General features: G+C 39.5%; 1 protein-coding gene across 1 annotated transcript in view; it reads right to left on the bottom strand.

Moving 5' to 3' along the window:
- Positions 1–15,566, bottom strand: part of LOC140492309 (uncharacterized) — a 31,851-nt gene extending 16,285 nt beyond the window's left edge. Inside the window, exons 1-2 of the mRNA XM_072591258.1 lie at positions 15,482–15,566; positions 6,359–6,697 (exon numbers count right to left, since the gene is read on the bottom strand). Coding sequence (XP_072447359.1) covers positions 6,359–6,697; positions 15,482–15,554 — 412 coding nt within the window. The 5' untranslated portion in view covers positions 15,555–15,566. The remainder of the gene's footprint in view (positions 1–6,358; positions 6,698–15,481) is intronic.
- Positions 15,567–16,083: the final 517 nt, after the last annotated feature.

The following is a 16,083-nucleotide window of genomic DNA, read 5'->3' as shown; positions in this document are numbered from 1 at the left end:
TGAGATTATGCCCCCGGATCTAGAGTCACCAGCCAAAAGAAACATCTTTTCTCTATCTATCTCTCTGATGGATAGATGGATAGATGGAAAACCAAACCAGCAGGCGAAGGCAGAAATGAGACACGCTTTTTTTTTCTTCTTAATTGCTGCTTTGTATCACAAACATTTCCCTCCTACTCACTGAAACACAGAGGGTCTCTCTTTATAAGTGTTTTTTGTACATAATTAAAGCTATGCCTTTCACCTGTGTTTCATAGTATAATTAAGAACCTATCATGAAGGACCACATAGGAATTGTTTTTGTTTCTCTTGTTTTACAATTTTGTTCACACTCTCATTCTAGTTGTTCTCTTCCACATATTTCACAATTTTTCTTTCCATCTCTCTCCTTCTTTTGCCCTGTAACTTTCTCTTTGTCTCTCCTCTCTTTATTTTCTAATCTTGCCTGTCTCCGCACTTGCTTCTGTAGCCATGGACAAGGAAAGACACAAGCAATGGGTTTAATGCAAGTGGTCAAATTAGAGGAAGCCTCAGTATTAGTTGATGTATCTGATGGCTGACCAGCAAAGGAACGTTTTTGTCCCTCCCATTTTTCAAAGAAGTGGCTCTCTGGTTCCAGTGAAAACTGACTGTATCCAAGTGTCTGGAGATGGTGTAAACTCCTGCATCACCAACCAGCACTGGGGTCATCTGTATAGAAGTCATGTGGTACCTACAGTAGTACCATTGAGAGGTATTTATTCAACTCCCAAAATATGTCCTTTTCAAATGTAATGGAGGAAAGGAAGCGATCTGGTCATCTTGATTTGGATAACAATGTGACTTCCAAGTCCAGGTAAAATCATGGAATGTCCTAAAGAAGGTATTACTAATAACCAGGTGAAATTCACTGTGAACTGTACTTGATTGATAACATGTGGACGCAGCATCACAAAAATCATATTTGACTGTAACAGCAAAAGAAGTTTTGACTTTAGCGTTCTAACAGTTACAGCAGATAAAATGTTCGTTAAGTGTTTCCTTTTTTTAAAATAAAGGTTTCTTCAAAATTTCATTAACACGTCAATGCATTCCCCCCAATTTTTAAAGGGCTTCTTTGTTATTTTAAGTGTGATGTCACTGCCCATTACAGACCTCTGCAAATCTGTCTCAACTGTAAAAACGGAGACATAAGCTGGAGAATCATTTGTTAAATAAGCATTTCCTGAAGGATAGCTGCAGTTCCAATTTTTATTTTGTTTCAAAAGGGTTTCAAATATATGGGAGCAAAATACTGATAAGATCCTCATAGGGAAGCAATAGCACTAAGGACAAAGAGCAAAGACGCATGACCTGAATAAAAAAATCTTTAACCCTGCTTTCTCTGCACAGATGCTGCCAGACTGCTGAGTTTTTCCAGCAATTTCTGTGTTTGTTTCTGATTTCCAGCATCTGGAATTCTTTTGGTTTTTGTTTTAGTTTCTCAGCTGTGGAAAGAGAAAGATCAACCATGAATCTAAAATAAACCAAATTATTTTCAGCTACTACTCAGTTAATATCACTCTTTTCACTGTAGGTCAGAAGTTGTGATCAAAACCAAATCTAAGCATAAAACTAAGTCTGATATTAAAATACAATGCAGGGGGCGTGTTGTGTGATTTTTAACTTTCCAAAGTACCATTCTTCAGGTGAAACATTAAGCGATGCTCCATTTATCATCTCTTATGCACCTAAAAGATACAAAGAGATGCAGACAAATCTGCCCAGTGCCTAGTCTCATGAAATTTCTCCAAGCAATGTCATAAAAATGTTTATCTGGTCAGTAGTCATGGATGGAATGGTGGCTCAGTGATTAGCATTGCTGCCTTACAACACCAAGGACCAAGGTTCAATTCCACCCTTATGTGACTGCCTGTGTGGAGTTTGAACATTCTCCCCATGTCTGTAAGGGATTCCACCAGGTGCTCTGATTTCCTCCTACAGTCCAAAGATGTGCAGGTTAGGTGGACTTGCCATGCTCAATTGCCCATAGTGTGCAGGCTAGGTGGGTTAGCTATGGAAAATGCAGGATTATAGGGTAGATAGGTGGGTTGTTCTTTGGAGAGTTGATATGGGCTGAATGGCCTATTTCAATACCATAGAGGTTCTATTTCAATAAGCTGTATAAAAACATGCGTAGTACAAATTGTCTTTTCAAGCATTACTGTTGAATAAGGCATTAAGTTTCTGAAAGGGTTAACTAGCATCATGTGTTAGGCTTCATTATTAAGATTTGAAGGACAAAGACAAGCTAAGAAGCTTTCAAAACTCTTTAGCAATGTTCTGTTCTAATCTGTTCTAGTGCTAAGTCAAAGTAGTCTACAGTAATATGTATTTACTATACTTACTGATCCTGATGTCTCACAGGAAACTGTCACATACTGTATCTTAGAAGCAACGTAACTATTTAACAAGTACAATGTAATAAATCATTACTGTTTAAAATGATTGAGGTTATCTTCTGCCAAAGACTTTGTATGGGCATCCTCCCCACTACGTACCATAGAATCATAAAATCCCTAGATGTGGAAGAATGTCATTCAGCCCATTGAGACCACACTGACCCATCAAAGAGCAGCCCACCCATTCTCTGTAACCCATGACTAATCCACCTAGCTTGCATATTCCAGGACATTACGGGCAATTTAGCATTGCCAATCCACCTAACCGGCTCATCTTTAGACTGTGGGAGGAAACCAGAGCACCTGGAAGAAACCCACACAGACACAGGGAGAACATGCAAACTTCACACACCCAGTCATCCAAGGTTGGACTTGAACCCGGGATGTTAACACTGTGAGACAGCAGTGCTGACCATTGAGTCACTGTGCCTCCCCACTCAGTTACTGAGACTTCATATCAGTAAGTAAAATCTATAAGAAGGATTGGTGGCAGTGAATCCACCATGGTTGAGGCACACAACCAAAACATTACAAAATAAGGCAATGGCAGTCATTTGAAGATTAGTTTTGCCACAATATTGCCACAATATTCCTTGGCAGGGGGATGGGATCCGGACTTGTAGTCCAGCAAGTAAGCTAGCTGTGTGTCAGGATGTCCAAGACTGTAGGGAGGCTGTGGAGAAGGTAGCACTGACAGGGACTACTTGCGGACACAGAGATGGGCTCAAGTGCGTATACTTCAATGCAAGGAGTATCAGAAATAAGGTGGGTGAACTTAAGGCGTGGATCGGTACCTGGGACTACGATGTTGTGGCCATCACGGAAACATGGATAGATGAGGGACAGGAATGGCTGTTGGAGGTTCCTGGTTACAGATGTTTCAGTAAGATTAGGGAGCGTGGTAAAAAAGGAGGGGGGGGGGTGGCATTGCTAATTAGAAATGGTATAACGGCTGCAGAAAGGAAGTTTGAGGGGGATCTGCCTCTGGAGGTAGTATGGGCTGAAGTCAGAAATAGGAAAGGTGCAGTCACCTTGTTGGGTGTTTATTATAGGCCCCCCAATAGCAGCAGAGATGTGGAGAAACAGATTGGGAAACAGATTTTGGAAAGGTGCAGAAGCCACAGGGTCGTAGTCATGGGCGACTTCAACTTCCCAAATATTGATTGGAAGCTCTTTAGATCAAGTAGATTGGATGGGGCGGTGTTTGTGCAGTGTGTCTAGGAAGCTTTTCTAATGCAGTATGTAGATTGTCCAACCAGAGGGGAGGCCATATTGGATTTGGTACTCGGTAATGAACCAGGACAAGTGGTGGGCTTGTTAGTGGGTGAACATTTTGGTGATGGCGACCACAATTCTGTGACTTTCACCTTGGTTATGGAGAGAGATAGGTGCGCACAACAAGGAAGTTTTTACAATTGGGGGAAGGGAAATTACGATGCTGTAAGACAGGATTTGAGGAGCATACGTTGGGAGCATAGGCTGTCAAGGAAGGATGTGGTGGAAATGTGGAACTTTTTCAAGGAGCAGATACGACGTGTCCTTGATATGTATGTACCGATCAGGCAGGAAAGAAATGGTCGTGTGAGGGAGCCTTGGTTGACGAGGGAGGTTGAATGTCTAGTAAAGAGGAAGAAGGAGGCTTACATAAGGTTGAGGAAACAAGATTCAGACAGAGCAGTGGAGGGATACAGGATAGCCAGAAGGGACCTGAAGAAAGGGATTAGGAGAGCTAAGAGAGGGCATGAAAAATCCTTGGCGGATAGGATCAAGGATAACCCCAAGGCATTCTATGCGTATGTGAGAAACCTGAGAATGACGAGAACGAGGGTAGGTCCGATCAAGGACAGTGGTGGGAGACTGTGTATTGAGTCGGAAGAGATAGGAGAGGTCTTGAACAAGTACTTCTCTTCAGTATTTACGAACGAGAGGGACCGTATTGTTGAAGAGGAGAGTGTGAAACGGACTGATAAGCTAGAAGAGATTCCTGTTAGGAAGGAAGATGTGTTGGACATTTTGAACAACTTGAGGATAGACAAGTCCCCCGGGCCTGACGGGATATATCCTAGGATTATCTGCGAAGCAAGAGAGGAAATTGCAGTACCGTTGGCAATGATCTCTCGTCTTCACTGGCAACGGGGGTGGTACCAAGGGACTGGAGAGTAGTGAATGTTGTGCCCCTGTTCAAAAAAGGGAATAGGGATAACCCCGGGAATTACAGGCCAGTTAGTCTTACTTCTGTGGTAGGCAAAGTAATGGAAAGGGTACTGAGGGATAGGATGTACGAGTATCTGGAAAGACACTGCTTGATTAGGGACAGCCAGCACGGATTTGTGAAGGGTAGGTCTTGCCTTACAAGTCTTATTGAATTCTTTGAGGAGGTGACCAAGCATGTGGATGAGGGTAGAGCAGTGGATGTAGTGTACATGGATTTTAGTAAGGCATTTGATAAGGTTCCCCATGGTAGGCTTATGCGGAAAGTCAGGAGGCATGGGATAGAGGGAAATTTGGCCAATTGGATAGAAAACTGGCTAACCGGTCGAAGTCAGAGAGTGGTGGTAGATGGTAAATATTCAGCATGGAGTCCAGTTACAAGTGGAGTTCCGCAGGGATCAGTTCTGGGTCCTCTGCTGTTTGTAATTTTTATTAATGACTTAGATGAGGGAGTCGAAGGGTGGGTCAGTAAATTTGCAGATGATACAAAGATAGGTGGAGTTGTGGACAGTGAGGAGGGCTGTTGTCGGCTGCAGAGGGACTTAGATATGATGCAGAGCTGGGCTGAGGAGTGGCAGATGGAGTTCAACCCTGCCAAGTGTGAGGTTGTCCATTTTGGAAGAACAAATAAGAATGCGGAATACAGGGTTAATGGTAGGGTTCTTGGTCAGGTGGAGGAACAGAGGGATCTTGGGGTCTATGTACATAGATCTTTGAAGGTTGCCACTCAGGTGGATAGAGTTTGTAAGAAGGCCTATGGAGTATTATCGTTCATTAGCAGAGGGATTGAATTCAAGAGTCATGAAGTGATGTTGCAGCTGTACAGGACTTTGGTTAGGCCACAGTTGGAGTACTGTGTGCAGTTCTGGTTGCCTCACTTTAGGAAAGATGTGGAAGCTTTGGAGAGGGTGCAGAGAAGATTTACCAGGATGTTGCCTGGAATGGAGAGTAGGTCGTACGAGGATAGGTTGAGAGTTCTCGGCCTTTTCTCGTTGGAACGGCGAAGGATGAGGGGTGACTTGATAGAGGTTTATAAGATGATCAGAGGAATAGATAGAGTAGACAGTCAGAAACTTTTTCCCCGGGTACAACAGAGTGTTACAAGGGGACATAAATTTAAGGTGAAGGGTGGAAGGTATAGGGGAGATGTCAGGGGTGGGTTCTTTACCCAGAGAGTGGTGGGGGCATGGAATGCGCTGCCCGTGGGAGTGGTAGAGTCAGAATCATTGGCGACCTTTAAGCGGCATTTGGATAGGTACATGGATGGGTGCTTAATCTAGGATAGAAGTTCGGCACAACATTGTGGGCCGAAGGGCCTGTTCTGTGCTGTATTGTTCTATGTTCTATGTTCTATGTTAATATTGTAAGAATTACAGCAGTCACTGCCTTTATATAGCTGTAAAGGGCTTCAGGGTATCCTGTGGTCATGAAAGGAGGTTACGAATGGAAGATTTTTCTTTTTAAATGTAACGAAAACTATGATCTTACTATCATTACACATTCAAATCAATACAAAATGGATAAATATTATTCAAGGAAAGTATGGTAATTATTGATGAAGTAATAGAATTAAAATCTATTTTTCCAAGAAGAAATTACAATAAGCATCATGCTTACTGTTGGTTGCTTTTAAGGAAAGCAGCATGATGGGTGAAGCAGCTGTTGAATAATTACTTCTTTGGAACAATTGTTGTAGTAATATCTGTGATAATACTTGTTACTCTTACCTTTAATGCCAAACATTTCATATTGTGCCAGGATTGTGGTACTGGGATTTCCTTGTCGGCAGCTAAACAATCCTGCGAGCTCAAATCCAGGTCTTGTAATCCTCAGATTAAGGGTACTGTTAATCTGGTCTATCTTGCTGTAAGTGCTTTGTATATCATTACACTCCTTGTTCCATTGCACTTTCCATCCTGTGCCATCTCTGTGAAAAATACCCAACTGCTTTGTAATTTGTTGCCCAGAATGTGGTTTCCATTCCCAGATGACAGGGCTATTTCCAACATTATCGGACACATTGAATATGAAGATGCCAGAGTTATTTAAAAAGTAGATTTGATTTTCTGTAGGAAGCAAACACAAAAATGTTTTTTTTCTTAATCGAATGAAAGCTCAACAATTAAATTAATTTAATACTTATTTATAATTTAATTTACATTTTATTTACAAATTGCAGTTTGTTTTCAGAAGTTCATGCAACAATAATGCAATGCACTCACAAGCCTAAAAGAAAATGAAAGTAAAAGAACACATATGAAATACTCAGCAGGTCACACCACAACCGTGAAGAAAGAAAGTGAGTCAATACTTTAATTAAAGAATTATTTTTCTCGGAGTTGAAATCTAAAGTAGACAAAAACAAAGGAAATAATTTCTACCGCATGGAATAAATCTTTCAGAAAAGTCTCTGATGTTTTTCACATCTGAAGAATGAATCACTTTGAAATAAAGTATTAGTTCTTGTAAAATTGAACAAATCAACACCACGCAAATAGGAATGAGATAAATGACCAGATAATCTGTAATTGGTGGTCATTCATTGACAGGCCAAATGTAATTCAAATACTTATTATTTTTCTTTAAATAATGTCTCACAGATTAAGATTCAGTGGAGCTATTGGGAAAAAGGCCTCAGTTTGACATCTCGTTCCAGGGAAGCGCCTTGAAGTGCTTTGAAAGACTGGTCATGGCGTTAATCATCTCCAGCCTCCCCGCTACTCTTGACCCACTCCAATTTGCCTATCAGACCAACAGATCCACATCAGTTGCTATACCACTTGCCTTTCACTCTTCCCTGGAACATCTTGACACCAAGAACTGCTATGTAAGAATCCTACTCATTGACTACAGTCTAGCCTTCAACAGTATCATCTCCTCGAGACTGATTACTAAACTCAGTGATCACAGACTAAGCCCCACTCTCGGCAATTGGATCCTCAGTTTCCTAACCCACAAGCCACAATCAGTGAAGATTCGGGACAATATTTCATCCTCACTAATACTCAACACTAGAGCCTCTCAAAGGTATGTATTCAGCCCTCTACTGTACTCACTGTATACCCATGACTGTGCTGCCAAATACCGGACTAATGCCATTTACAGATTTGCTGATGACACCACCATAGTCGGTCGAATCTCAGATGGTGGTGAAACAGACTACAGATGGGAGGTGGAAAACCTGGAAAAATAGTGCACTGAGAACAAGCTAGCTCTCATTGTCAACAAAACTAAGGAACTCATTATTCACTTTCGGCGAGATGTTACTCACGTTCCCCTACACATGAACAGCACAGAAGTGGAACAAGTGGACAGTGTCAAGCTCCTGGGAATGGTCATCCACAACAAGCTTTCTCGGACTCTTCATGTGGAAGCACTGGTTAAGACGGCTCAACAACATCCCTTCTTCCTCAGGCAGCTGAGGAAATTTGGCATGACGGCGGATACCCTTGCCAACTTTTATAGGTGGGCCATCGAGAGCATTCTGTCTGGCTGTATCACTACCTGGTATGGCAACTATACCGTCCTGAAGAAGGGCTTATGCCTGAAACGTCAATTTCCTGCTCCTTGGATGCTGCCTGACCTGCTGCGCTTTTCCAGCAACACATTTTTTAGCTCTGATCTCCAGCATCTGCAGTCCTCACTTTCTCCATGGCAACTATACCATTCAAGACAATTACAGAGAGTGGTGAACTTGGCCCGGGCAATTATAACGGCCAACCTCCCATCTATAGAATCCATCTACCAGGCACGCTGTCAAGGAAAGGCCGCCTGCATTCTTAAAGATCCATCTCACCCTGGCAATGTTTTTCTACAACCTCTACCTTCGTGGAGAAGGTACAGAAGCCTGAACACATGCACCAGCCAGTTTCGCAACAGTTTCTACACTACTGTTGTTAGAATACTGAATAGACTCAAAAAACTCTTAACATTCGCCTGTACCTGTGTTTTTGCTTTTGCCGCTGTTTAGCTATTACTTACTATCTATGCTACTTAACTCTGTGATCTGCCTGTATTCCTCACAAGACTAAGTTTTTCATCATGATTGGGTACACATGCCAATAAATTCAATTCAATTCAATTTGAATGTTTCAGCATTCTTTCAATACAGGGATGGCTGGATAGAAGAATGTGCTGCCAAAGATGTTTGTCTTACACACATCAGGATGAATACCAGGATACCAAATTTTAAACAATCACAACATTTACAAGAAAAGGTACAAACTGGTTGGCAAATTGGCTCTAACTAATCAAGACATTGCCATGGAAAAAGGGATTCTGAGCCCTTTTGTTGAAGCACTTAGTGTACACCCAGATTTCTGTTAGGGGCAGAGTTTCGGGATTTTGACCTAGTAACAATGAGTAACTGTCATCCTTCTCCCTTCCATCCCTCCAACCGGCCCCTTCTTCTAACTACCAACCAGATTCAATCCTACTATCGCCGGATCAGTTCAAACCTACCATCTGTAGTCACCTATCATCACCTCATCCCTCCACCACTCTCCACACCCTTCCTCCCCTCTCTTTATCTGCACCTCCCCCAACCCCCACCTCCGTTCCTGAAGAAGGGTTATATCCAAAACATCAGACTTCTTCACTTCCTGATGCTGCCTGGTCTGCTGTGTTCTTCCAGCAGCCTGCTCATCTACTATTGAGGATAGAGCTGAAAATGTGTTGCTGGAAAAGCGCAGCAGGTCACGCTGCATCCAAGGAGCAGGAGAATCGACGTTTCGGGCATGAGCCCTTCTTCAGGAGACTCATGCCCGAAACGTCGATTCTCCTGCTCCTTGGATGCAGCCTGACCTGCTGCGCTTTTCCAGCAACACATTTTCAGCTCTGGTCTCCAGCATCTACAGCCCTCACTTTCTCCTACTATTGAGGATAATTTGTCAAGAATCACAGCGTAATGGAACTAGTAATCCAGAAACCTAATTAATTGAATGAGGGGCTATGTTCAAGTTCTAACACAGCATTAAAAGTTAATTAATTAAATAAACCTTGAATAAAAGATTAGTTCCTATAATAGTGATTACAGAACTATCAGATTGCCAATCCTTCACATATGATATAGGATCATAGAATCAGTCAGTATCAAGGAGGTCCTTTGGCCCACTATGTCTGAACTGACAAAAAAAAACACACTTAATCAATACCAGTCCCATTTTCCGACATTTGGTCCAAATCCTTGAATATCATAACATCTCAAGTGCACATTCAAGTACTTTTTAAAGGTTGTGAGATTTCCCAGCTCAAGTACACTCTCAGACATTGCATGCTAGATTCCTACCAGGTGCTGGGTAAAACAAATTTTCCCCAAATCCCCTCTAAATGTCCCACCTTTCACCTTAAATTTTGTCCCCTTTTTATTAAACTTTTAAATCAGGGGTATAGCTATTTTCTTTCCACCTTGTCCATGTCCCTCATAATCTTATACACTTCCATCAGGTTCCCCCTCGGCCTTCTCTGCTCCAAAGAAAACAACCCAAACTTATCCAATCTCTCTTTGTAGCTAAACTGCTCTATTCAAGACAACATCCTAGTGAATCTTCTCTGCATCCCCTCCAGTGCTATCACATCCTTCCTTTAGTGTGATGACCAGCACTGCTCGCAGTACTCCAGCTATGGTCTAAACAAATTCCTATACAGCTCCAATGAAACCTCCTTTCTCATTTAACCTATACTAATGTTGATAAAGGCTAGTGTCCCATATGTTTTCTCAGCTACCATATTAATCTGTCCTTACCATCTTCAGGGATCTGTAAACAAGAAATCAACACTTCACTCATTTTTACCTAATCTGGTTTATATGTGAATCCAGATGTACAGATATGTGGTTGACTCTTCCCCTCTGTAATGGCTTATCAAACCATTTGTTCTATCTGAGATCTGAGCTCAGTTTAATAGTTAATACTCCAGAATATGTGATGAAAGAATATATTATATATATATGTTGATTTTTTTAAATTTTAAAATAGGAACAGGTAGTTATGGGTTAATTCATAAAAGGCTGTTTTATTAAATAATAGCAAAAGTTGTTTGGAACAAAGACCTAAGTGTATCAGTTCCGAGAAAGCGTTTGACTGCAGTCGCATGACTTGAAAAAATAGCTATGGTGTTAATGGATGAAATCTATAACATACTACTGAGTTAACATCAGACCAAGAAGTCATTAGTTTTAGGTATGACTTCAGAACAGAAGATTTAATGTTTACATTCAAAAAGGAAAACATCTTCTGATACTGAGAGAATCAAACCTTTACTTCATGAGAACCAGTCATGCTTTTGTTTGTGGAGCATCCCAGGCAGGAGAGTGTGAAAAGAAATCTTCAAATTGCTAGAACTAAAAAAGTTTAATTCATCAAAATTGTGAAGGGTTTGTGTCAGTGGACTTGGAATTAAGTGTCTTTGCCATTCAAGAAGAAGAGACTGGAAGAAGTCTGTTCAATAAAAACTTAAGTGTTAAGATGGGAATGAAATGGCTCCTGAATTGAGTATCAGTAAAAGGAGATTTATTGGGGAACATGCTGCAACTTTGTTTCAATTCTTTCTATCATATAAATATGTACTTTTTTTTCTGTAACAAACTTATGGTCTTTAGTTTAAGAACAATTAGAAACTGATGTGAATATTCTTTAGTGACTAATCACTATGGTGATCAGCAGCAAAAATTAAACATACCAAGTCTGATTTCCTTCTGGGATCTGATTTTTCAATGCTATCATCAGCTGGGACTACAAAAAAATGAAGGTTCATGCAGGATCAGAATTCATTAAATTTAAGAGGAATCTGCATCGCTTTTAAAGAAATAAGAGTGTGGGGGGACTGAAAAAAAGAGACCAGGAACATATTTTGAAATTTATTGCCTGGATAGGAATTTCAAAATACCTGTGCATTTTACTAGAATATTTCTGCGAATAGAAAGCATAACAGTGGATTATTTGAAATATTTGAAAATACTGAACTGAGAGAATTAGCAGCTAAATTGAAGATAGAAATAAAAATAAATTCTCAAAACAATGAAATGCTTTGAGCAATTATCCAGCTTTTGGAATTAAAAAGCAGGAAGCCTGAATTTGATGCATCATCACTTTAATTGGCTAAGGTTCAGCCAGAAATTTTTAAATCTTGACTTAGCGGGAAAAAGAGAAATGGAAATCTTTAAACATGAAAAGAAAAAAAGATAAACAAAATAAGAGTAAAAAGAAATGAAAAGTAAATTAGAAACACTTGAACTAGCAAGTGAGAAGAGAAAGAAACAAGAAAAAAATTTTAAAAGCCAAGAAAGAAAAAAGAAATAAATGGAAATGTAGATGCAATTGACAGAGTTTATACTCCAAGGATATCAGAAACTCTAACAACATTACTTGGAGAAAGAAGTTTAGAATTAAAAGAACAGATAGAAGATCAGAGATTGACTCTGATTCCAATGAGGAAGTGAATCCCAACATGTGAACTCACAGTACAACTGATCAAGTGACGAGTCTGGATTATCAGTGCATTTCTCCTGTCACAGTTATATTTGACTACAATTTATTTGGAAGGATTCTTCGACTGCTTCATTAGAGTTTAATGTTATATTCATACAAATTAAAAATATTCATGTGCCCACCAGGGACAATGCTTTATCAAAAGCAAACATAATGGAAATCAAATGCTATGATCATCATGGAGCCTGTGTAACATATGATTGTTATGAAAGTCAGTATATGTTTAATAGAAACATATTACTGTAAATGTAGCATTGAAATAGTGATACCATGAAATTTTGATTAAAAAATTAAAATGCTCTTAAAGGTACCTTTTTTTATTCAATGTGAAGAAGTGTAATGAAAGGTATACAATATGCATGTTATATTTTGAAACTTTGAATACAGGCAGATAATCTTCAATTCTGTGAAAGTAACTTGATTTTTAAACAAAGGGCAGAAAGCAGTTTGGAACATTGAGTGAAGTGTATCAGTTTCAAGAGAGCATATGACTACAGGCAAATATCTTGGACAACCCCTGTAGTTTCAATGGATGGAATATTTTCATTGTTGCATGTATAACAGTCTATAAAGACAGTGGATTAACTTTGACTTCAAAATGGAAGCTTCAAGATCTTAGTTCAGAAGAATCTGCCATTCTGTTTAGAGGAAGTTTCTCCTAACAGAATAACCGTGCTTTTAGTTCAGGGGAATTAGCAAAATTTTCATGTTAATAGAACTGAAAAGTACAGGCCATCACAATTGTGGAAGATTAATCCCAGTGGACTCAATAAGGCTTCATAATCTGTCTCTGCAGTACAAGGAAACCAAATGGGAAGGAGATAAGTAAATAAAGAGGAAAGGTAGGAGTGCAATTCCTTTGGAATTGAGTATCTGTAAAAGGATGGTGCTGGGATCAGGTCATAACTTTGTTTTGCTGTTTATGTTCAGATTTTTCTATTTGCCATCTATATATGAACAACTTTGTTCTTTTTCTCTTTATATAAGAAACTGGAATTCTATTGTTAAAGAATACCCTATCTCTGTGAATATGTTTCAATGATTGACCACCACAGTAGTCAACTGCAAAAATTAAACATATGATTTCTCAAATGCAGTTTCCTTATGAAGTCAGACATGTCCAGAGTTTTCAACAGTTAGATTAGTCAAAATTGCAATATACTGGAATCAGAAGAGAGAACACTGAAATTTTTGAATGAATAGGTAAAATATATCATGAAGAGAATAACGTCACATAAAATATCATGCTGACAAATGTAAAGTATTGTTCATGAAAAAATGAGTGAGCTATTTATGCCATAAGAACCTCAAGATAGTCTTAGCAGACTTGACGCTCAACATGTGCCAAGCAGAAATCAGCAAAACCGACAGCTGGTTGAATTCTGTTGCCAAGAATAGAGTAGTGGAAGTTGTGGTCAAACAGATCAGTCTTCCAGTCACAAAGAAATGATGAAAATATTTACAAAATGAGAAGACTGCAATGAGGAAGGTGGTGTGTGTATGGAATGAGTTGCCAGAGGAACTGTTGGAGGCTGAAACCATTATAACATTTAAAAGGCCTCTGGATAAGTATACGAATAAGAAGATTTCAGAGGGATATTGGCCAAATTCTGATAAATGGGACTAGATTAGGTTGGAATATCTGGTTGGTATGGATGAGTTGAACCAAAGGGTCTGTTTCCATGCTGTACCTCTCTATGACTCTATGACTATACGCATCACAACAATCGTTTCTTTTATCCCTTGTATCCCTATTAGAATCTATTGAAGCAAAAGCAAATATAGGAGCGATTTGGTAAGTGGCTTTATAAAAAAAATATAAAATAGTTTTATGCACACTGATCAAAGATAGAAGCTGGGCCTGCTTCTCCATTTCCCTTCAATTTGCCTCCCCCCCCCCGCCACCCCCGCAACCTTAATGAATGAAGGTGGACATTGTTTGACAGTCATCATAAAGAAAACATCTTCAGTCCAGAAATTGGGCCAGGTGAATATTCTCTAAACCGCTTCCAATGCTAGTGTATCCTCCTTAAGTAAGGAGATCAACTGTATGCAGTACTCTAGTTGTAGTCTCACCAGTTCCCTAAACAGCTGTAGTAAGAACTAGAATCATAGAGATGTACAACTTGGAAACAACCCTTCAGTCCAATTCATCTATGCTGACCAGATATCCTAAATTAACCTAGTCCCATTTGCCAGCATTTCTCCACATTTATGTTCCACCTTCATTTCAGTAAAGGTCAACAATTTAAATTACCTTCGTAATTATTGCTTCATCTGCAAAATTTTGTGATTCAAATATTTGGAGACTCAAATCATTCCATTCTGCAGAATTCTGCAGCCGCTCTCTATTTAAATAACATTCTGCATGTATATTCTTTCACCCAGTACTCAATGTGTCCCAAGTAATATGACATTTGCCAGTTCATGTCCATTCATTTATACTATCTTGTGTCCCTTTACAGCTGTCAGGTATCTTTCTCACAGATTGCTTTCCTATTATCTTCACATCTGCAACATATTTGGCTGCAATACAGATAGTTTCTTCCTCAAAATGATTAAATATTTGAGGCCTTAGTGCTGATCCCTATTGCAGTCTACTAGTTGCAGTTTGACAACCTGAAAAAGATTACAAGAAAGTGAGGACCGTAGATGCTGGAGATCAGAAACAACAGTGTGCTGCTGGAAAAGCACGATAGGTCAGGCAGCATCTGAGGAGCAGGAGAATCAATGTTTCTGGCATAAACTCATGCCCAAAATGTTGATTCTCCTGCTCCTGCTGTACTTTACCAGCACCACACTCCTGAACCTGAAAAAGGTAATGACTTTCTTTTTCCTGTTAGTTAGCCAGTTGTCTATTCATGATAAGATATCACTCCTAACTCCAGTAGTACAGTAATCTTTTAATGTGATACTATTTTTAAGGATTCATACATATCAACTACTGATTCCTCTATCCAACCTGCTAATTACATACTCAAAAAAGACATATACATTTGTCAAACAATATTTCCCTTTGACAAAACTATGTTGATACTACCTAATTGAATTAAGATTTTCTAAGTGTCCTGCTACAACCTCATTAAGAATGGATTCTAGCATTTTTCCACAGTCACATCAGAGATTTACTGCCATGTAACATCCTGCTTTTTGTACCCCTCTTAAATAGTGGTATTCCATTTGTGATTTTCTATCTGCTGGGATCACCCCAGAATCTAAGGAACTTGGGAAGTTTACAACTAATGCATCCACCACCTCTTCAGTCACTTATTTGCAGATCCTAGAATGCAGATTTGCAAATAAAGCCAACTTGTTAACCCTTGGTCCCATTATGTGAAGAATGCAATAGAAAGAGCTACTTACCAAGTGCCAAAACAGACTGGAGTAGGAAAATCCAGAAACTGAACACGAAACTGAACACGAAACTGAGGAGCATGTTTCCCTGAGAAATTTCACAGACTGAATTTCCTGGTTCGTTTGTGAATAAATGGATAGATAAATGTGTACACAGGCATTGCTAAACCAACCAGAAGTGAAAGATATTACACTTCCTCAAATTGTTTCTGAGAATAAAGGGCACATTTTCTGATTTAGAAATATGTTGAGTAGCATGTGACACGTTTATGTGCCCAAATACAATAATTGTCAAACTTAACCGTCTGTCCGCATGCTCACAACTTCCTAATTCTCACAATTGAAACTAAGATATTTTGAGATAGGTGAGCACAATCAAAGGTCAGAGGCTTGCAAAAAAATAATTGCTAAGAAGTCTACTATCTTTCTCTGTCTACCACTTTGTGTCAAAGTACAGTTAGTATTCACTTAAATAAATCATTTCAGTTCAGGAAAGTGACAGAACATTTCAGGATCGGAGCTTGAAGATCCGAACTTACATCATGAATATTACATTCTTAAACAACATATTGCTGTATATTGAATCGATTAATTGGATAATCTCTATTTCT

Source organism: Chiloscyllium punctatum, chromosome 20 (genome assembly GCF_047496795.1).
Source record: "Chiloscyllium punctatum isolate Juve2018m chromosome 20, sChiPun1.3, whole genome shotgun sequence".
NCBI classification, from domain to species: domain Eukaryota; kingdom Metazoa; phylum Chordata; class Chondrichthyes; order Orectolobiformes; family Hemiscylliidae; genus Chiloscyllium; species Chiloscyllium punctatum.
Note: the sequence above shows the minus strand (reverse complement) of the source record. Positions and strands in the feature narration are given on the sequence as shown.